The 23,610-nt window shown below is 45.6% G+C and overlaps 1 protein-coding gene across 2 annotated transcripts in view; it reads right to left on the bottom strand.

Moving 5' to 3' along the window:
• Nucleotides 1-23,610, bottom strand: part of NTAQ1 (N-terminal glutamine amidase 1) — a 418,708-nt gene that overhangs the window by 71,134 nt on the left and 323,964 nt on the right. For both annotated transcript variants that reach the window (XM_069621585.1, XM_069621584.1), the window contains exon 4: nucleotides 10,997-11,145. In XM_069621585.1, the coding sequence (XP_069477686.1) occupies nucleotides 10,997-11,145 (149 nt within the window). The remainder of the gene's footprint in view (nucleotides 1-10,996; nucleotides 11,146-23,610) is intronic.

Below are 23,610 nucleotides of genomic sequence, written 5' to 3'. Positions count from 1 at the left end.
AAAAAAAGTTATTTGGTTTCCTCAAGCAAGACTCAGATCCAACAAAAGGAAATACTACCAATCTGAGTTCCCTCCCCTCCCAGAAGGAATTGTAGTTCCACAGTAACTCACAGATTGGGTTTCTAAAGATTGTCCTCCCTTCTGTCTTGATTGCATGTTCTGCTTCTCATCTTTGTCGCTTGTTATCCTGGGAAGATCCCTCTGTTGGGTGTCGCAGATTGAGTGAGCCTGCACATCACGGCTAGGCTGATACTGGAGTGTGGGCTCTGTGCTGCCAAGTCAATCCTCGAAACTTCTGCCAGAGTTTAGGCCATTTGGGGAGGTATGCTGGTTGGTTATGACAGTGTACCGTTTCAACTGGCCTGGGGGATCTGGCACGGATTCAAACCACTAATGAATTATGAATTCAAAGTGATGAATCACTGTGTGTCCCAAGCACTCTAAACCAGATTTAACTCTGCAAATGTACAATATTTCATCTCTGATCAATAACATTTTCAACATAATATATCACAATAATTCAACGACTTCAATAACATTTTGTTAATAACATTGTGTTAAACTTGTATATCAACAATTCACAACGATCTTCATATATTGCCAAATTATTTTTAAGAAACAATATATCAAGTTCCTTAGTTATATTATTCAAATAACACGTGTATGATTGGATGCTTATCAAAATTCCCAACGCATTTCAGATTCAAATAGCCTTTGTCATGGGTCCATCCCAATCACTTTTCTGTAAAGATATGTACAAACAAATATGTCTTTTTTAGTCCCACTTTATTGTATAGCAAACTCTGAATTCATAACACATTAGTAATTTCTGTTCAGACAAGAGAACAGACTGTTAGCCCCATGCACCAGAAATATGACAATTTGCAAACTGGGTGTGCACCTGATGCACTAAAACTGATTAAAAGCAGCTCACCCTCGTCTACATCCTCATCTATTAAGAATGATCCCATACCTAGGCAAATCTTCGGTTTCCCCCCTCCTCCTTTCTTTACTACCTTCACTCTCATGCATCTCAGAAACACTTTGCAACATGCTTGTACCTTTCACCACCTTAGCTCTTGTGAATAAAGGTATGAATGCGCCCCCAAGTCTCTGCCCCTCTATGTCTGAATCTGCCCTCCTCCAGCGAATTCCCTACTGTACCATTAACCTGCTTTGTAGGTCTCATCTTCCCTTTTGCTCCTTCCCTATCTTTGCTCCTCCTCCACTTGCTGGTCTTTATCCTCCACTCTTCTTCTCCACTCTCCTACTTCCTCCCCCCCTTAGCCGTCACCGCTATCTGTACCACCACCTCCTCTTTACTTCCCTCTTTCTCTCCAGCCACCCTACTGGATGAAAAACAACTGCCTCTATCTAAATGGCCCCAAAACTGTGATCATACTACGCAGGGTTACACTTTAGAGTAAATGTTCTTCCCCTGCGTCTCACAAATTGGCATAGATACCTACCTCTTCTGTAGAAAGTGGAAAATGAAATGTGTGCTATGTGAAGAATCACTTGTATACCGTCCCTTCTCCCCGAGGGGGAGCCCCCCCCCCTTTGAGGCTAGGTAGGTGAGCCTGTTCAGCAAGACCCTCCCTAGGGGTCAAGGCAAGTGGGACCTCACTGGGAGAGACTCCCCTTTTGGGACAAGGACTCCAGTTCCTTTGAGGAACTCCCTAGACCACCTCCCACAGCCGCATGTATGGCACTGTCTGCTATAAGGAACAATGTGGCACCTTTAAATTTTGCTGAAGGCAATGCTACAAGAAATCAATATGAAAAAGGAGATCTCTTTAAAAGGGACGTGTATTTAACTGAGAGGAGTCGGAGAAGGAGAGAGGGAGAGTATTGTATGCACGGGAAATCCCCTGACATCATCTGGAGGTGGAGCCAAGACAGGTTGCAGAGCCTGCAAATTTCGAGTGTGAGACGCTGAAAACGCTGGAGGCCCAACGTATGCAACAGCAAAGTAATAATTGTGAAGAGAACAGGGGAACCACGTGCCTGGTGGTGGTGTGATCACATCTGCAGCATGGTCGGCAGGACACCCGAACAACAACGCTGAGACTACTGTTGCTGGAAGCGTGAACCTCTTTCTATCACCAGTGCCCGTGTACTGCAGTAACCCAATGATAAGCCAAGAACGAGATGCCACCAAGAGTGAGGAGCGAGAAGACCGATACCGAAGATCCTTGCCCAAGCAAGAGCCGAACCCGGCAACCTTACCCTGTATACAGAGAGGTACCGGGGGAACCAGGAGGCTGCGGGGACATCATTATAGGTGTGAAGAAACTTGTCCCAGTCCTAAGGACAAGACATTAAACCTAAGACTGTATAATTGGAATGGTGTAAACCATAGAAAGCCAAGTAATGAATAACCCGGACGAGGAAGACCGATATTATATGACGAGAGAAACTCGTCCCAGTTCTGAGGATGAGTTGTCACTAGAAAGATCAGCTAACATGGCATATAAAAAACCTATAAAAGAAGGGTCTAACCATCCTGGCTGGGGAACACACAGATTGGAAACAAGCCCCTAGCAAGAAGGGAAGATACCCTATGCCTTCAGAGTTGAAGACTGGAGAAAGCCCAACATAGATTGATGTAATGAGGGACAGGAAATAAGATTGTCAAGTGAACAAGAGAAAAGAGGAGACAACCTCAGAAAGAGAATCCATTACAAGTAAGCCCTAAAAAGGGAACAAGAGAAACCCAAATTAGGAAAGCCTTAATTAAAAGACTGGGATGAGTCTACAAGTTTAGACAAGAGTGTGAGAACATATCTGAAGGAAAGATATTCTAAGTATAATACCACAGAAAGCACAAAGCCTCAGAGTATTTTGGAAGAGCTACAAGAGTTGATGAAAAAAACTATCCAAGAAGATTACGGTAAGAAATATCTATACCAAGGAGAAACTTGTATATAAAGAGACCATCAGAAGAGATGAAAATATTGGGGGAAGAATGATATTCTCTTGGTCTATTTAATTTAGTTATATATAGTGGTAGGGTCAGGTAGAGTTAGTTTGTACAGAGGACATTTTTACTTTGGATTTCCTGACAACTGACAAGCACCTTTAGTTCCTTTAGATAGGCAGGGTAATCCCTCTAGCAATAGAGAACTATAGGCTTTATTTCTATAAATTCATTGAAAATAATTCAGAATGTCCTCAATGTGTCCGACTCCTTCTTCCGATCCCGCCACAGCTCTCAATCAGACCCCTATCAGACATGGGGAGTCATCCTGCCCCATAAGACTTCCTGAATCAGAGCAATGAGCAACCCTTTCCAGAAGGCACGAGGCAATCTCTAACAAAGTACCTCAAGAGTGCTGCCCCAACCAAAAGAAGAAATCACTGGTGCTTCTTCAGTCCATGTTTACAAGACAACACAAGCAGGCCAGTCAAATGCCTCTTGTTACTTCACAATGGGTGTGAGGTAACAAGAGGCGATACAACAACTTTCTGGCCTGAATCCTTTTATAGAGCCAGGCGAATACCTAATAGGAGGTCAGCGTGCATGCCACGATTACTTGGGAGACTTTTCAAAACCAGCAAACAGCATAAACATTGCCAGCCATCTTATAACAGTGCACCATGTGGCAATGTCATAAAAAGCTGAACCGCCACTGCAAATGCATGCCTCCATCAGCCCTACAAATGTAAACCTCAATACAATGAGCAGGACTGCGGACAAAATGAAAAACAATGCCTTTGGATTCCCAGTTACCCACCCACGAATTCATGCATACCACTCCCGGACAGCCCTGAATTCAACTGGCTGCCATGCTGACCCCAGAGCATAACAACCATATATGCTCATGTCAAATACCTCCCAACACCACGCGCACTAACTTTCAGCTCTCAGCGAAACATTAGCTCGAACAGATGTAGGCCCTCCATCAACAGATCTTCAGAAACACCCAAGGATCAAAGGTCGAGCAACCAGACCAAGTCCAAAACTGAGATTTGTGGACGATATCAATGCTTCACTGAAAGAACATCACTGGTTTTAGGATCCCCAAACCAAAAAACTATGATCGAGAGCTCGAAGACGATGATACGCACATATCTATTGTATTGTATTTACTTTTATCTATATAGCTCTTTCATCCAAAGCACTTTACAAGAGGAACAAGCATAATACAACAAGTAATACATGACAAATGAATCTGAACCAGAGAATAGTAAAAGGAACAATTTACATTATTGATAAGGAAAGGTGCTGATGGAGAGGGGCTAAGTGAGGGAGCAGGTAAGAGGAGTAGGAAGAGGTAGACTCAGTAGTGAGAGAGGAAAAAAGGATGCTAGGGGGGTGAGTGGAAGAGATAAGATTTTAGAGAAGTGCAGAATGAGGGGTAGGAGGTAATAGAGCGGACGGGAAAGGGTAGGCAGTTCCAATGGAAAGGAGCGAGAAGTTGGAAGGAGCGGAAGCGGGAAGGGGTAACAGGGTGGAGGAGGAGGAGAGAGAAGAAAGAGATCCGCAGAACGGAGTGAACGAGAAGGAGTATAAAAAGTGAGAAGGGAGGATAGGTAAGGCGGGGCAAGGCCATAGAGGGATTTGAAGACTAGACAGAGGAAATTCAATTTAAGCTGTGAATGAAATGAGAGCCAACCTCGTGAGTTGAGAGAAGAGGAGATGGAGTCGTGAGGTGAGAGAAGGCAGAGGGAGCGGATGGCAGAGTGGTAGATGGATTTGAGGGGGGAGAGGTGAGAGGAGGGGAGTCCAAAGAAAAGAGTGGAGAAGTAGAAGAGTCTGGAGAAGATAAGGGAGGTGACTAAGAGTTTAGTAGCGTGAAAGGTTAGGAAGGGACGAATTTTACGGATGTTATGGAGGTGGAAGCGGCAAGAACTGGCAGTGACAGAAATGTGGTGAGAGTGGGAGAGGTGGGGGTCAATGTGGAGACCTAGGTTGCGGGCGTGGGGAGAGAAGGGGAGTTGGGAAGGGGGGAAGAGAATAAAAGGAGGAGGGGAGGGAGCAGGAAGAGTGTTGTCAGGGAAGATCAGGATTTCAGTTTTGTCAGCATTGAGAGTAAGGAAGTGAGAGGACATCCACGATTTAATAGCAGAGAGCCAAAAGGAAAGCTTATGGTGGATGTCAGGAGAGAAGGAGGAGAAAGAGAGGAAGAGCTCGGTATCGTCAGCATAGAAATGGTGTGAGACACCAAAGGAGGAGATAATGGGAGCTAAGAAGGAAGTGTAGATGTAGAAGAGAAATGGGCGAAGGACAGAACCTTGGGGAACACCATGGTTGAAAGGAAAGGTAGGGGAGGTGCGGCCACCACAGGAGACTGAAAAGGAGCAGTTAAAAAGATAGAAGGAGAAACAATTAAGCACAGAGTCTTTAAGGCCAAAAGAAGAGAGAGAGCTAAGGAGTAGAGGGTGGTCAACAGTATCAAAGGCAGCAGAGAGGTCAAGGAGGATAAGGATAGAGGAATGCTTAGAGTAGCGGGTAGAAAGGAGAGAGTTGAGGACAGAGATGAGAGCGGTTTCCGTGGAGTGCTGAGGACGGAAGCCGGATTGGGTGGAGGAGAGAATGGTTGGAGATGAAGGTAGAGAGTTAGAGAATAGACAATGCGCTCAAGAAGTTTAGAAAGGAAGGGTAGAAGAGAGATGGGGCGATAGTAGGATGCAAGATGGGGATTAGCTGAAGGTTTTTTGAGAATGGGTATGATGGTAGCATGCTTGAAAGGAGTGGGGAAGGAGGATGTGGATAAACAGGTGTCAAAAAAGGAGGTGAGATAGGGTATGAGGAGGGGTAGATTTTAGGAATGAGGGAGGTAGTAATGGGGTCAGAGGGAGAAGCAGTGGGATGAGTTTTAGAAAGGAGGAGGGCAACTTCAGATTGAGAGATAGGGGTGAATGAGGACATGGAAAAGGGGGGAGGTGGAGGACGAGAATAAGAAGGGGAAGAGAGGATAGTTTGGCGGAGATTAAGGACTTTGTTAGAGAAGAAGGTGGCAAGATCAGAGGCAGAGAGAGGAAAGGCGATGGAGTGGTGGAGGGTAGGTGGAGAGAGAAGTCGAGTTAAGGTTTGAAAGATACGACGAGGATGGGAAGACAGAGTGGAGAAGGTCGGAGAAGTAAATGCACTTAGCAGAGTTGAGACAAGAGTCGTAGAGGGAATGATAGTAGAAGTATGCAGCTTGGTTGGAGTGGGTTAGGGTGCTTAAGCCAGGATCGTTCAAGGTGGGCGCTTAGAGGAAAGGTGAGATGAGAGCCAGGGTTGAGCAGGTCGGCGAGAAGGGCGGAAGGAGGAGAGAGGGTAGAGAAGATCAAGAGTGGAGATGAGGGAGGAAGTTAAGGTGGAAGAGGCTTCAGTGGTTGAGAGAGAAGAGAAGTGGGAAAGGGGGGAGGGAAGAGGAGCAGGAAGTGAGGAAGAGAGAAGGGTTGAAGTTGCATAGGTCACGTTGGAAGAAGGGGGTGGAGGAAGGAGGGGCTGGGGATGGCGAGGGGGAGGGAAAAGGAGAGTAAGGAGTGGTCAGAAAGATATGTAGGTAGAGAAGATATTGGAGAAGCGGTAAAGGAGGAGGTAAAGATGAGGTCAATGGTGTTAGGGAGAATTCTCTTATAAGGCTAATTTCCCAAACCTAGTGAGTCCCCTAGCAGCTTTGCTGGGTTTTTGGGGTTTGATTTTTTTCTCCTGCTAAGAGTGAGACTCTTTTACTCCCACTTTTAGGCATGATTTGAGGTATGTCTCTGACTGTTTGTGTGATTTTGGGCTATGGGTTCTTTTACTCCATAGGGTATCATCTGTTTTTATGTGTGTGTTACACAGCATCCTCAGTGCAGTAACACAGGGGTGTCATAGTGACCCCCAAACATAGATTACATATCCTGGGACTGACTACTGTCTCCCAGGGCATGTAAAGTCACCATTGACTTTACTAGTCCTAAAATTGTGAACAGAGCCAGTACAAACCATCATATTGTGGAAGTACTGGAAGGGGTTAATTATATTGCCCCTGGGTCTGTTTTCAAGGGGGCACTGTCCAGTCCCCCTTGTCGAGTTTCTGGCTGGTGGCAGTGGTTACCATGCAAAATATTCCACTGGAATATTTCCTATGGGATTTTCCCATTGATTTTAAACGCACCACTTTTTGGTGCAATGTTAACGATACCGCCGGTTTATTTATTTAATATTAAATTCACGGTTGGGTCTTTTTGCCAGAACTCTTCTCTAAAATGGCGTTCGTGTCCGTCTCTGTAACTCTGACCAAGGTTGAGCCCTTTGTTCCACTTTTTGGCGGGCTTCTCCACGGAAGCCCTCCAAATGGTGCCACTCTGTCTGGGTTCCACAGGATGGGTGGGGAGGGGAATTGGCACCCTGGACTGCGTTGTCTTAGCAACTCATGTCGCACTCTGTTCTGAATGGGCCAGTGGTGAGCCGCCCGGCTCACAACTTAGCATGTTTGAGTGACAGCTAGGCTGTTGAATGGGAGGTTTTCTGCATAAAAGCAGGGCCTTTGGGACTGGAACTTCAGAGGTCGCCACAGGACCTAAGAATCCGAAGAGGGAAGAAGCTGAGCCATCTGCAACGACGACACCACCGGTGCCCTGCTGCAACAAACTCACCATTTTCCCAACGACAAGTGAAGATCTTCTGCTGGACGAGTCTTCTTCCTCTGAGCTGGTGGGACCAACCCTTTCGCTTTGCAAAGGCGTCTCTTGGTAGAATCGCCTGTGCCAAGCACCCCAGCGGCCGGATAGCCAAGCTTCACCACTTTGAGCACGAATAAAAGGAACGCACCTTTTATCGACGAACTCCGCGACTGGTTTCATCCCTGTGCAGTGCAACGACTCCACGTTTCCTCCTCGACGAGATCCTCTCTTCCCCTGGTCGAAACAATGAACTGCAACCACTGCCAGGAACAACTGCCACCACTGGAGCTTCCTCTCTGTTTAAGGTACTGTGTCCTGCCTGGCCTCCCTTTCTTCGGTTTGCCCAAGGTGACCCTTAAATCCTTGGCTTGCCAACTGGGTTAGCCCCAGACCTTCTAACTTTACCTTCTTGAATCACCCCAACCTCTTTTGAACATTCTGCAAAGACTTTTAGTGCATTTTAAACCGTGTGATCCTGGGCACATTTCGCTTTGCTCCCTTTAAAGTGGGCCTGGCCTATGAACTTTGGCTCTACAGTTTATACTGCCTTTATTCCCTTGCTGAGAACTCCTACAAGTGTTGGGACCTGTTTTATTTCTATGCTCTGCCTTTTTCTCTCCCTTTAACCGAACTATTGGAGTGCCATCAGGTTATGCGCTCGCATGTGTTTAACAAATCGTGGTGTTTTAATTCTGACTTGTCTAATAGTTATTAAGGGAGGTGTGTATACTTTACCTGACTGTGTTTTAACTTGCTTTTGATTTAGAGTGCTAGTATATTGCCTAAAGTGTGTTTTTAAATAAATAATTATATACTTTTTATACAAAGCTCTGGTCAGTGTTTGTTTGCCCTACTGTGTTTTTGGCCCTATTGTGTATACTCTATATACTGCCCTACTCTTCTTGAGAGAAGTCTGACTGCTCAGCCACAGCTACCAGATAAATCTGGGTGGTGCAGACTGCTACCAATTAGGTTTACTGCTTGCTCCTGTAGTCTTAATCTTTTTGCAGTGTTCCCTAAGGGAACTGCACAGGATTCTGCCTAACAAATGGTAGAACCAGATTGGTGAGTAGGAGGAGAAGGGAGAGGAGTGAGATGGTAAGAATCAAGGATAGACAGGAGAGGAGAGGATGAAGAGGTAGAGGAGAGATGGAGATTGAAGTCGCCAAGTACGAATAGTGGGGTTGGGCTGGGGGCGATGAGGCTGAGAAGATGATCAATGTCCTCGTAGAAGGAGCCAACAGGGCCAGGGGGGCGATAAATGATGTGGAATGATATAGCATGGGGAGAACTAAAGATTTTATACATGAATTCAAAGGAAGGAAGAGTGGGTAGAGGAGTAGGTGGTAAAGTGAGGATGAAAAAGAAGGCCTAAGCCGCCTTCACGGCCTGAGGGACGAGGGACATGTGCGAAGCGAGAGGAAGACGAGGTGAGAGATGCTGGAACAGAGGTGTTGTGGGGAGGGATCCAAGTTTCAGTGTTACAGAGAAATTGGAGGTTAAGGCGTGGGAACAGCAGTGGTTTTGTTGCAGATCGATCTGGTGTTCCAGAGGGCAGCTTCAAAGGTGTTAGGAGTATAGGAGGTTTGTGGATAGATAAGTTTGCGATGTCGGAGTGAGGTGTGTGGAGGCTGGGAGGAGTGGGTGTGAGGGGAGGGGGGTTTAAAAGAGGATATGGCCATGATGATAAGACAGAGAGTTTTGAGGTGGGAGAGGACAGGGGAGAGAGAGGAGGGAGGGAGGAGGGGCGGGATTGAGAGGAGGAACAGCGCATAACAAGGAGCAAAATTAGTGAGAAGGTGGTGTGTGAGTAGGAGGGCTCCCTAAGGAGGGTGGGGAATGGTGAGAGGAGTCGGGGCAGGCTAGGAGGTAGGGCAGCACAAGGGCAGCAGTCTGGGGTATTAAGGGAAAGGAAGACCAGAGGGCTGTGGCACGAAGCAGTAGTCCGGGAAACTCAGAGGTTGGTTGGATCAGGTTCCGCCTTCAGGAGTTCATAAAATGGAGGCAGTGTTACTGGAAGGCAGTAGTGGGGTTAGTAGGAGCTGTACAGGGCAGCCGCTACTGAGGTGGGGTAGTGGGGGAGACACTACAAAGTGGGCCAATGGAGGGCCCAGACACTGGCAGGATGGAGAGGCAGTTCGAAGACAGTAGGGACCACCCGTCCAGAAGCAGGGGGGAGGCAAAGGTGTTGGTAGTCTGAAGCTGTGAGCTCAGGAGATCAGTGCAAATGGACCGAGCCAGTGGAGCAGGATCACAGTCAGTAATTAGAAGGAGCAGGTTCTTGAGGTCAAGGAGGGAGGTGGACAGGGGGGCAGGCCGAGCAGTTAGGAGCGCACGATAAGGAGGCCGTGCTACTGGCAGGAGCCAAGGAGGAGACTGCTGTGGAGCCTGCGATAGGGCCAGTGGGGTGACAATGCCAATAAAGCAGGGTTATAGGCTAAGATGAGAAGGAGCAGGCACAAGAAACCCAGGAGAGAGGTGGACTGGAGGACCAGGTCACGTAATGGGAGTGCACAGGAAGGAGGGCGCGCGCCAGCAGAAGCCAGAGAGAGGGGCACTGCAGAGCCAATGGGGCCACACAAGTGAGTTAGTGGTTGTGACCCTAGGCAGATAGGAGACCAGCTGGATAAGTGGTGTGGGGGGCAGGCGCAGCAGGATCCATCCCAAACAGTTGCAGGGAGTCAGCAAGGCCAGGGGAGACAGTCATGGAGGGGGTCGCAGCTCAGTGCAGGTGTAGCAGGGGAATGGCGTAGTAATGGTAGCAGCTGCAAGGAGTCAGCAAGGGCTGGAGCTGCTTCATGTGGAGGGCGTCACAGCTCAGAGCAGTTGGATCAGGTGGCCGGCATTGTCACAGAAGATCCTTTGTATGTTCTGACGCGCAAAGAACACACCTGCCAGGTATAGAGGCATAAAATCCGCCTTGCTCTATTGATTTTAAATGGTCTGTGCTATGTATTTTGCCATTCTTCCACCTTGCTCCCTGATAAGGCTAGTATATAGAATAGCTATAGCGCAGCTCGCTTATACATGTTAAGGCCTAAAGCCAGATATCTCCTCTTTTACTGCCCTAACCATAAGCAAAGTTGTCTAAACAAATTCTGGCCTTCTCTGGCCTCTGCATTCTGATTTGCCAATGATAATATTTAAATTGTGTAATATTCAAAGTGCAAAAGGCTTGATATAGCTATATGCACTTAATTTAAACAAATAAATTCAAATTACAAAAATGTAACCTCTATTGTTATAAACAGATTTATTTTGAATTAACAGAGGATGTTTTTTCTTTGTACTGTAGGGTGTGCTTGGTATGTTAAACCATTATAGGGTCTCAAATACCTCTTTCTACAATAAACATATAAATAATAGACAGTGCCAGGTGTTTGCCACTCACCTTCTATAAGCTGGATGAATGTCATCATCACATTTAAACGCCTCCTGTATGTAAGTGTCAACAGGACATGGAAATGGCAGCAATGTATCGAGATCATAAATGTAGTTCTGACCATCGCTGGAAACGTGTAGCAAAATAACATGATAATCCTAGGAGTAGAAATAATTACAATGAATTAAAAAAAAACAATTTGGATATTTTGCCGTTAGTAGTTAAATAAGTGAAGAAAAAAGCATGCAAAAGTCAATTCAAACAAGAATTGGCAAAGCCAACAGATTTAGCTTTTATGTAGGCTTGGGATAGGCATTTACCAGGCACTGCCATAATGGTACCACCTGGCCATAAGATAGCAACAGGAAGAACATGGTGTCATTACCTGGGCATATGATAGAAGAGCTTGGAAATTGCCTATCTAACATGTATACACAAGTTTAAACGGTTGTCTTTGTAAAGGCTTGTTTGTAACAGGACTTCCGTGCAAGTTGCTAATGGGAAACTTGGTTAAGACATATTTATTACACAAGTAGCGGTTTAACAGCTGCACTTCAGCCATTAACTTTCAGCAGACACCTTACAAAAAACATTAGCAAGGCAACGTTTTATGTTAATGCTTGATAGAGATATCTCAGATTCCAAGAGCATGTGTTCTGGGCAGACAGGTTTAGGTAGTAGGTGAGAATGACCATAGTGATTAGCATGGCCATTGGCAGACAATTGGTGGGTAAATGACTAAACAACACCCGCAAGCTGTGTCTCCCTCTCCACAAGCCATTTCCCTCCAAGCTGTATTTCAATGTTATAGTGTTGGCATGTAGGGAGCGCTTAAGCACCACCAAACAGCCAAAGCTAAAAACGAGTGTACAAGATACAAGGCTTTAATCAAGCTAAACTGTTCCAGAAAACTACAATGCTTTGATATAGCACAACGTTTTGGAATATAATTCAAAGGGTCTCACATTACCAAACATTGAAGGCTGAATATGGCACCTCAAGTGTTGAAGGAAAGAACAGGAAAGACCATCACAGTTACAGACCCTGGGCTCTGGGGAGTTTAACTACAAACTCTGGCAGTTTAGATCTGTGATGATTTCAGGATGTATACCTTTCCGGGTGAAACTCGGACCATCCTTATTTCCAGGGTGATTCAACCAAATCACTCACGCTTGTGCTCAAGTAACACAAAAAGTATTATGAAAGGGTGAATTGTCCAAGCCTGTAACACCAATTCATACTAGACATAGAGAAAACACTACATCGGGCATTGCCCTGTAGGTCTTCTAAAAAGGAAAGTGCAACAGAGTCCATGAAGAGGTCAGTTCACTGTGCATGGAATTCCTTGCTAAACATACAAGGTTGCGATGACTGGTCCTGGTTAACTTCCGTTTTACGTTCCGACCAACTAGTATCTCATCCTAAAGTAAAGGATCTTTAACAAAGACTGCCTGTTAATTATTTCATGGAATACAAGAGGCCATACAAATAATTGTATGCCTTGCACACTGGGCCCAGATTTTAATACCTTTGGGGTGATTCTCCTTCAGGAAGTGTGGCTTACTGAACAACCCTACCTGAGTGGCTTCACCACTTTTTTACAACCGGCTCTGCAGGGTACAAAGGGCTGCCCTTCTGGTGACCTGTTAATAGCCTTTAATAATGCATTTTGTACTGAATCAAACAGTTTAGCAATTTGGAATCTGGGTATCCTTGCAATGTTAACTAAATTGAAAACTGTTCCACTTCAAAGAGTTTTAATGATAATTAATATATATTGGAATCCTGTGCAATGTAACTTAGATAACCTTCCTAGACCTTGTTACAGATAGCTTATCAGATGGATTCGAATAGGACCTCCATGATTCTATTCTAATCAGGGGTGATTCCAATATACCTTGCCCGAACCTTAACGACAAATGCAATCTACATTCAACTTCTCAGTGGATAAGCGTTCTGTCCGTAATATAAAGCAAGGCGTACATGGGGCTAATTCATTAGACAATTGGGGCATGACAAAAATGAAATGGCAACATTGAGGGAGACTGACCATCTGCTCTGACATGGCATAGTGGGGTAAGTAAGACCCCTATAGATTACATTTAGACACCCTCTCGCTATTCAATCATTGCAAACACTTCACTGTTATCCCTTCCACATTAAGCTATCATAAAAAGTATGTGGGCATATTAGGACCACTTAAGATGCAAGGCACAGGAACTATATTAGTAAACACCATGGTACTTAATTGATTGTTGACTATTGTGATGTGTGGGATATCCAGAGGGAATCCACGCTTAATAGACTTTGGATTTATTACGACATCAAATAATACTGAAAACACTATTTCCGTTTATGCACGTAACACCCTACCCCATTGATATACTTTTGATTGAAAGCTCTATGAGATGAGGTTGTGTAATATTTTTCCGCATTGTGGAGAGACTCAATATGAACGGATACTTTTTTAAATATGCTTTAGGGAACGTTTTGGAGAATTAAGTATTGCTCTACATATACTTTTGTTTCAGATTTTATTTGATCTGGGAATTTGGCCCCGCTATTACTACTGAACCAACAGTCATATGGATTGTTCATATTATTTGCGGGTAAGCAGACCTGTGAATTTTTGTATTTGTACCATGCTGGACTACAGTCCATTTTTGATCTGTTCTTAATAACCATACTAATGATTATTTGTTTTTGATTCTCGTTTATTATTTTCCTTTTCCACTCCCATATTATCCCTCTCAATTATTGATACAGGATTTGTTCTCTCATCCCCTCAATCCTGCCTTCACCCATCCTTGTTTTTCTGTCTATGTATCCTATGATTTTCAATTGAAACTGCATGTGCATTTTGTGGCATGCTGGTATAATGTCCATTTTAATGCCAAATTACAATATATTTATTTTGAATTGGCACATTTTGTTTAATACACCTATAATTATGTATGACTTATTGCTATGCTTATGGATTTTATCATGTGTGTAATCAATAGCCCAGATTTGAAAAAGGCTCAAGGCAGCCGAAACACGTGTAATCGCATATGGGCTTAAAAGAGTTGTGTGATGGTTCATTAAAATCAAGCAGACTTAAACTTGCTGGCGCTGAGTCCTGGATTCACTTCAATTTTTACATTTAGACACCCTCTCGCTATTCAATCATTGCAAACACTTCACTGTTATCCCTTCCACATTAAGCTATCATAATTGCTTACAGGCATGCTTGGATTTCAATTTAATAAAAGCTACTTCTCGTGCTCCATCAGTACCTGTAACCGTGGCCACCAAAGGCAACAGAATCAGATGAAATACTAAAAATACAGAGATGTGTAATGTTAACATTTTTAATTGGGTTAAAGGATTAGACGAGCATGAATTAAGGCCTCTCTTAAATCCTCAAATTTTCCACAGATTCTTGGATGATGTTTTACCCACATCTAACACTGATCCCATTCTGCCTAAAATACCCACTGCTTTGATAGTAATGTTGCAGAGAACAAGATAATTCTGTTCAGGGACTTATGGAAGTGAAAATATGATAAATTACCCACATTTCTTCTCTGAAGAAACAACATTTACAAAAAGGTTTCAAAAATTGGCTCAAGTGACATCCTGATGCTCAACCGATGCTGAGATCATTGTTTGCAAAAAAAACTGATGACTTTTGGCAAATCATCGGTACAGTGAATACGCCTGTACAGCTATCACAGGTCAACCCTATCTTGGAATTTCTATGGACAGACAATTGTTCTTTGGTCTAGGACCCCTCTTAAACCTTGTATTCAAACACTATTCACTTGCTAACACCAAGTGTTTGAAGTTTGAGCTTTGATAAAGAGCTTATTCTTTGGCACATAATGAAGTCTCTAATAGTGCAATCAAGAGTTTTGCTGTGATTTGAACAGAGATTCTATATCATTTATTGCATCGAATTATTGAGACACATACTTTTCCTGCAGCATCATTAGAGGCTTACAATGTACCTATTTTTAAAAGGGGCCCCAGATCACAACCAATGAATTACCGCCCAAACGCCATATTAGATGCTAAAAGCAAGATATTTGCATCTATTATTTTAGGCGAATTAGAAACTTTGATTTGCAAATCTGGTCAAAATTCTAAACCGGTTTTAGGAAACAAGTACTCTACTGAATGGTTGCATTCTTTTCAGTTTTCAGAGCCAAGCTTCAGCTAAGCAGTTTCCTCATGTCTATGTCGCTACCATTGATCTATCTGCGTCTTTTGACTATGTTAATTGATCCCGATTGTGGGCCAAATTGGTATCCTGGTGAGTGTGGAGAGGGCTGCTTCGCATCATAAACCATTTATATTTGTCCCTAGGTATTTATAGGTCAACATAGCCTCAGAAGTCAGAACATCTCCAGGCCAGAAATTAGGTGCAAGAAGAGGAAACCTAAAAAAAAGAGTCTGGGCCACGGTTTATTAGGCACAAGTACGACTACCCAGGGAAAGGGACGAGCCAATCCCAACTCACACACCAGGGCTTTGAATCATCCCCAGAGGTGAAACCCAGCAGCCAATGATTATCCCATCTACCACATCTAAGTCACGTTACACCAAAGGGAAGGTGGAAGGATGGCCTGAAGCCCTATACAAACAGAAGACCTCAGTCAGTAGCTGGAGGAGCCAGTAGAAAGAGCTAATTCAGAGGTGGCTGGAGAGGTGAGCCGGAGAAGCTGGAGAAGGGGCTGGGGAGAGGAGACTGGAGCAGAACCTCTGAAGCTTGTGGGGAGGAGCAGGAGAAAGGAGGCTGTAGGAGAGACACAGAACGCTGGGATAAGGACGAGACAGGAGATTGCAGGGATGGTCTGGGAGGATCAGTAAAGACCCAGCCTGAAGGCGGGGGAATCAAGACACAGTGAGCTGGAATGAAAAATAGGCTGGAGAGAGAAAGCTCAAGGAGGATGGGAGGAGAGTAACCCAGAGGGCCAGGAGCAAGAGGACCTAGAGGAGTGGATGGAAGAAGTCACCCAACGGGATGAAAAACAAGAGAGAGATAGAAAGGAACTGTAGAACATTAATTGTTACAATGGGGCCCCCAAATTGGAGAAGACAGTACCAAAAGAGGGATGAAGAAGGTGGAGAGGAAAATGCAAAACATTGTGATGAGACATTGGGATGAGACATTGTGATGAGGAATAAGGAAAGAACAGGCTATTAAGGAAAGTGAAGCAGAGGGGATAGAATTGGAGAAACCTCTGGGAGGTGGCAGAAAGAAATGTGAGGGAAATGTTGGGTACCCTCAAGGGGGTGAAGGAGGAGAAAGTAGAAGGCTCTTGGAGGGGAGAAAGATCTGTATCGTAAATTCCTATACTACTGACCACGCCACCACACTTTTCTTTGCTTCACTCTATGAAAGATTGTGCCATTATAGGGATGCCCTATGGATATAGGGGGTGACTTCAACTGTACATTGGACTGGATGATTGATAGGTCAGATGATAAATATAAGAGGCCTGCCCCCCTGCGAAAGCTTTAAAAGGCTTGTTGGAGGATCGTGGGCTGGTAGACGTATGGAGGGCGACACATGATGGAGAGAGGTCTTACTCGTACTTTTTTCGGCCCCACATGGGTTGCATACCCGCATAGACTATATCTTCACGGGACATGAGTCATTGGGGGAGTTCATTGAAGTCGCCTATAGGGCCAGGGTACTTTCTGACCATGGGCTGTTGATGGCCATGTGGTGGAGGCGATTCAGCAGACCTCCCATTCCTACTGTGAGGCTTCGGGTGGAGGCTCTTCTAGATGATGCCTTCCGAGATTATCTGGGTGGGGTCATGGGCACCTTTTTTGACATTAATGGGGGCAGTGTGGACAAGACAGGCATGCTCTGGAAAGCCTTCAAGACGGTGGTGCGGGGAGAAACGATCAGCAAAATGGGGGGACTCAAGAAGGAGATGCTGAATTCCATCACAGAGGTGGGGGAAGAATAGAGTTGGCGGGGGAGGGGGTCGCGAGGACGGGACAAGGAGCAGGGGAACTGACTGCGCTGCAGCTTGGGACCAGTTGGGTAAATTTGACTTTGCAGAATATACACGGAAGCTGCATGCAGAGGGAGATAAAACTGGGAGGCTGCAGACCTGGTTGTATAGAAGGGAGGATCAGAGGGAAATTATCAGTGCCATACAGGATGAACGGGAGCCATTAGACAGGGGCAAGAGGAGATTAACAAGGTTTTTGCTAAATACTATGAGACTCTGTATGTGTCTGGCACGGAGGCCTGTAGTGATGAAATTGCTAATGTTGTGTCTCAAGTAGAGCTGCATTGCCTCCCGCCAGAGCAGTTGAGGAGTTATTGATTGCAATACGGGAACTGCTGTCTGGTCAAACCCCAGGAGTGGATGGCTTGCCTGGGGAATTTTATAAGCAATATGACGAGAGGCTTGCTCCCTACCTCATGGAGATACTGGATGAGGCGTATGAGATAGAGATGCTGCCCAGTAGTTTGCGGGAATAGATTATAGTTCTGGTGCTTAAGCGGGATAAGCTGCCATTAGATTGCAGTTCGTAGAGACCACTCTCCATGGTCAATCAAGATTGTAAAATTCTCAGGGCCATGTTCGCCGGTAGACTAAAAAGAGTGATTGGTGTGTTAATACATGAGGACCAGACGGGGTATGTGCCTGGCAGGAACACTATGTGGAATCTGAGGAGGCTCCACCATATTATCGACAGCGTCCGGCATCTAGATCTGGAATGTGCAGTGGCCTCTTTGGATGCTGTTAAGGCATTCGATTCTATCCGATGGAACTGGCTGTACGAGTCTCTCTGCAGGTATGGTATCAGGGATGGTTTTTCCGATGGGTTCCACTAGTGTACACTGGTCCCACAGCCAGGGTGCGTAGAGGCAAGCAGATCTCCAAACGGTGGGTGCTGGGGAAAGGCACTAGGCAGGGCTGCCCGCTGTTGCTGATGCTGTTTATTCTAGCGTTGGAGCCGCTCGCGGTCTATCTTAGATCAGAATATTCAGAGGCGGGCATGCTGGTGGATGGGGTCAGACTTATGCTTTCTTTATATGCAAATGATATGCTGCGCTACATCACCTACCCAGAGCATAATCTGCAATACCTTCTGGACGTGATTGATCGATTTGCGGAGGTCTCAGGTATGCATATTAGCAGATCGATGGCCATGTTTCCACTGGTGGGGCAGCAGGGTCGATACAGCAGCTCACTGCCCAATCTACGCTTGCCTTGGGAGACACACACTTTTCGATATCTCTGGGTGAATGTGCGACACAACTTTCCTGCCTCGCATGCACATAATACACAGAGGGCTCTAGGTGGGATTGCCAAGTCTATGGAGTTTTGTGGAAGCTCCCGTTGTCAATGATTGGGAGAGTGGCGCTCTTGAAAATGGTGGTGCTCCCGCATCTGTTATATTATTTTGTTAACATACCCTACAATATCCCTATACTATTGTTTAGTTAACTGAATTCTAACTAGAGATTTAGTTTGAGGCGGACAGAGGAACAGGATTGCACTTGGTACCTGCAGAGGTACTCTAAGTTTGGGGGCAATCGTCTAACCCACTTTGACCTTTATTATTTGGCGGGACAGCTGCAGTTTGCTGTGGGCTGGCTTGTGGATGAGCCCTTTTAGACTCTAGCTTGCTACAGCCCACCACTAAACGGTACTTCCTTAAGGAGACGCTATTGGTCCATAAAGGGGTTCCATGTGTTAATTCCGCCGCAAAAATATTGCGATGCAAAAATATCGCCATATTTTTGCAGCGAAATTCACACATGGACCCTGCGGGGGACACCCCTGCATCATTTTTTTATGTTATTATGCAACCCCCGCTCCCACATAATATCCCCAACAAAAATATCGCCTAAGCGAACCAAGCGGCCATATCTACGGCAATATTTTTGTTGGGATATTATGTAGTGATACCCATAAAGGCACATTTCTGCACGGGCCTCACCTCTTGGAGTTGGGTAGGCCTCTGTGGAGTAGGTTGTGGAGGATCCTTATTCCCTAATATCCCTCTGGTGGGGCTGGTGAGGGAAGGTTACAGCCAGGTCCTGGGGAATAGAAGAAATTGGGAGATGAGCGGGGTGGCCACGGCGGGAGACTTGTTGCAGGAGTGGGAGCTGGTGCACTTTAGCACCTTAACCCAGACCTCAAGTATAGACGAGAGTCAGTTCCTGTTGCACACAGGTGTGGTGAGGGAGATCATGAAACTTTGGCCTGAACTCTGTGAGGGTATGGAGCCTGACCCGGTATTGGAGGCCATGTATGATATGTCTGAGGGAGGGAACGTTTTCTCTAGAATATACAAACTGGTCGCGAGTAAGGTAGCAGAGCCCGCCCTAAGGGCGCATTCACAATGGTACAGTTTAGTACAGAGCTGTAAATAGAGGTATGAAAGTAATCAGTAATGATGTGGCTGCTTGCACTGCCCTGACACGGGCAATGTGTGCGCCCTCGGATGATATGCCCCCATAGAAGACAAAACTGGGCCTGTGTACAGGTAGGATACTTCATTCCACTCGAGGGCCCTGGGAGGTGGGGGTAAGCCCTAGTGTAGATGCTTGAAATGTCGGACTGGACTGCTTGAGCAGGTGTTTTGTGTGTTTATTGTTGGGTTATGTTTGGCTTGGATATGGTCTTGCTTATTCTGAGATCCTGGTTCTGTGGCACATTCTTTTTCCTTTCCTTTTCTTTTTTTCTATAGCTCTTACTACTTATTACGGATTATATTGTTTAAGATGATTGTGTAAATCGTATAATCATGAGCAATTAGTTGTATGCGTTGTGCATTGTGGTAAAAGAACAGTTATGTTTGGCCTCTTGGTCGATTAATGTCCGATATGTGACAGAACATAAGTACATATCTGAAAGTGAAGGTAGATAATGGTAATTTAATGATCACACTGGTACAAACCAGGTCACACTGAAAACATATGATTGCACAGTGGTTTCATCTACACAAAATAAAAAGTGGTACATTTTGTTTTAGCAAATTGATTGCAGCAGTAAAACACATATGTAGAAAGGGGGTCAGTAAAAGGGGGGAGGAGGTAGGCAGGGCAGAGGGGAGTGGGGTATGGCGGTGAACCCTCTCATAAGAAAAACAAGGAAAGGAGTCTTCCTCTGGAGTGAAGAGCCTGTGGTGAGAACAATCTCGCCAACATGTAAACAAGAGGCTCTCACAACTGAACACTCTCATGGGGATTTGGAAACTGGAACCAGTCTTACATGTTCTAGAAAAGCAAATTCATCTTGTACTAAAAAAAATGAAAAATGAAAAAAAAATATGCCGATAAACTAAGAATAATGGGTCCCGGACATTTTTTAGGAAATAAAGGCATAGTTTACAAGATGCTTGTCAAATTACAACTTTGCCCTCGCCTAGATTAGCAGTAATGTGGCTCTGGGGGAAGATACAACGCCCAGACAATCTCGACTGGCTTGCACCAAGAAAAGAGGTTGCAATTCTTCTAAACCTGGCTCGACACTTGCCACGGGCAAAGGCTTGATTAGACATTTTCTTACACCCATTGGGGAAACTCCTAATCTGCACGGCAACGTAGTTAATTTGAGTTTCTTACCGACGCATTCTCATGAAGATATGCTTGATATCGAAGACCATCGGAATCACACATTTCTTGTGCTCCTGACGCATTCCTCAAACTTGACTCCTCTCACCCCGACAGACGCTTAGTACCACCTTATTACCAGGGTCTTCTGTTTGAGCCAACACGGATGGTTCGGCTTCTTTCTCGACTCTTGAAGCCAAAAAAGATGACCTTGTCCAGTACACACCAGAGTGTTTTTCAGTTGACTAACATAACCATATTACCAGGGTCTTCCTTTACAGCTAACACGGATGGTTTAGCTTCTATTGTTGACTCTTTTTTTAAAATAAAAAATGGTATTATGTCAGCTATAAATCAACAACATTGACAGTACAACAGCAGCAACGAAAGAACAGACAGGGCCCCTCCAAGCTCCGTTGCAGAGGGAGTGGAGAATTCAGTCATAACATTAGGACATTCCGCATCCAGGAAACAAATATGCAAATGCGTCACATTATCTGCGTTTACCACACAGGTCCGCTCTGACCCCTCAAGGGAACCATCAGAGGGGTGACAAGGTACCTGAACCGCGGATCGGTATTTAAGATTTTCTGGTAGGTCCCCTAGAAATCTTTTGGTCTGAAGGAAGGTCTCCTACATGATGTCTAGCAGCCTTGCTTGTAGTAATGGCGGTGGCCCTTCCCCCCAGGCCATAGCCACACGCTGCTTTGCTAATAGCAACAAAAGCCCAACCAAACGCCACGAGTACCTCAGGATCGCCTTAGTGCAGTGCAGAGACTGGAGACCTCTCCATAGGCTCAACTGCCACCTCCGTAACATTTTAGGAAACCGCGGCCTAGAAAGCGGACATTGGACTGCATTCCCTTGGCAAATGTAGCACACCTCTCACAGGACGCCTTATCAGGGTAAAATGTATTAAGTTTATATATTTATTTATTGTTCATTTGTAATGCACCTATACACAAGTGTTTCGAGGGGCAGCAAGGCAGGAGGGGGGCCATGGGGAACAGGTAGAAGAAAAGTAGCAGTCTTAATGGGCCTTAAGACGTTCAGATCGTGCAAGTACAGTAGCGAGAAGTGCATGGGGAAGGGAAGTGGGAAGTGCAGGAACTAGGTGGAAGGACCCATGATAAGGAGAGTGCCAGGGAGGCCAGGTGGTCAAGGCCAGGATGAAGTAAAGAGTGAAGGGGGGTCCACAATTAAGTGCAAGTTAAGGGCTGGCGTGGCTGCAGGGGTGAAAACCAACCAGCCAGTGTAGGCAGGGAGGCCCAAGAGGGCTAGTGCAGGATGAGGGTTGGGGGGTGGGTCATGGGAGAAGTGTAGAAGTAAACTGAGCATGGGAGGGCTTGGCGTCCTGTATGGCTCTGAATGAAATGCATGAAATGTGCACAACAATGGTCAGATGAAGGGTTTGAGAGGGTATGGCAACTATTTGACCAGGGCCGTTTCAGGAGCTTCGAGGAGGTTCAGGAGGGATTGGGGCAGGGCAGGATTATGATCTTTGAGTACCTAAGGCTAAAGGGGATATTTACTGAAGCTAGGTGGCATGCCTTGGTCTACCGGGATCTCACCCCCTTTGTGAGATGGTTGGATGGTGCTACAACCCGTAAGCGCTCCCTTTCGAGCATACACAAAATCCTAGTCTCTGTCCCGGAGGTCACGAGAAGTACATTCAAAAGGTTCTGGGTGGAGATCGCGGGGGAGGAGAATACAGATGATGCTTGGGTGAAGATCTTTCGGATAGCATTCCATGGCAACCTCTTCAGCTCTACCATGGATCATAATTTCAAGATGCAACAGGGGTTGCATAGGGACCCATTCAATATCTCATGCATGATATGATATGATAGGTTATTTATAACACGCTTAATACCCAGAGGTTTCTAGGCGCGGACCCAGGGATCGAACCTGTGCTGCTCTGTGTTGTCTTGCTTCCAAGGCGAGCATGTTGCCCCTGAGCTATCCTCCCGAGATGGGTTTCTAACAGGATCACCGTCCCCTCCGGCTCGTCTAATGGTAGTTCAGGTCTGAATATGCATTTACTTATTAGACGCCATAGTTTTACCTGAATTCCGAGGAGCCATGCAATTATTACTTCCACTCCATATTGAAATGGCTCCTCATCTGCTGGTACCCAACTCTGCACTGTACGTCTACAATAGGCTTGAATAATCTATCTCACTTTTAGGAGGTGAATCCCAGGTGTGGAACACACTATCCGTTGATTGGTGAATGACATGGTCATGTTCAGTTTACTCATGATATCTCTTCCCATTATGTTCACTGGGGTCTGTTGGGAATACAATTAGGGTAGGGCTAAGTCATGCTCCCCAATAGAAAGTTTAAGATCATCTGTGAAAGGAGCCAAACCTGTTGCCCCAAAAAATCCCTGAACATTCATGGTATTGCCTGAAATTAGATACCTTCCTTCTCTGATACAGGACCTAGTTGCCCCTGTGTCTACGTGAAAGGAATAAATTCTTGTCACTGATCGTCACCCCTATATGTGGTCCCACTGCCGGGTTGGGTGTAATCGATGGACCTGAGGTGTTCCATCCTGTTTGTGGGCTGTCCTATTGTGGCTACAATGACAGTCTGTTCCCTGTGAGCAGGTTGGCCCCCACCAGAGTCACCCCTCCCAACATCTGAATGGGAGATATGTTGATTGAATCAGCATGCCTGTGTCCCGTCCTGTTCTGCGCTCAGTGACTGCATGGTATTCTGCATCTGCGGTGTAGGTGGTGCCTGTGAGTTTGATTGTGCAGACCCCTGCATCTGGGGTGTCTGCATCATGGGTTGGTATGCCTGTGTGTGTGCGTCCGGGGCCTGAACCTGTTGCTGTGTTTGGTCTTGATAATAATAATCAGTCTGTTCACCATGATATGTGGGCTGGTAATGCATTCCTCCGTTCTGTTGCATCCAATTCCCTACTTCTACACACTCATCTGTCCACTCACCCAACACTGGGGTGGTTCTCCTATTGATCTCTGATAGCCCCCTGAGAACTCCTCTCGACCTTGTGCTTCTGATGCTCATACCCTCTCCGCCT

Source organism: Ambystoma mexicanum, chromosome 5q (genome assembly GCF_040938575.1).
Source record: "Ambystoma mexicanum isolate Mex_15411 chromosome 5q, UKY_AmexF1_1, whole genome shotgun sequence".
Taxonomy (NCBI): domain Eukaryota; kingdom Metazoa; phylum Chordata; class Amphibia; order Caudata; family Ambystomatidae; genus Ambystoma; species Ambystoma mexicanum.
Note: the sequence above shows the minus strand (reverse complement) of the source record. Positions and strands in the feature narration are given on the sequence as shown.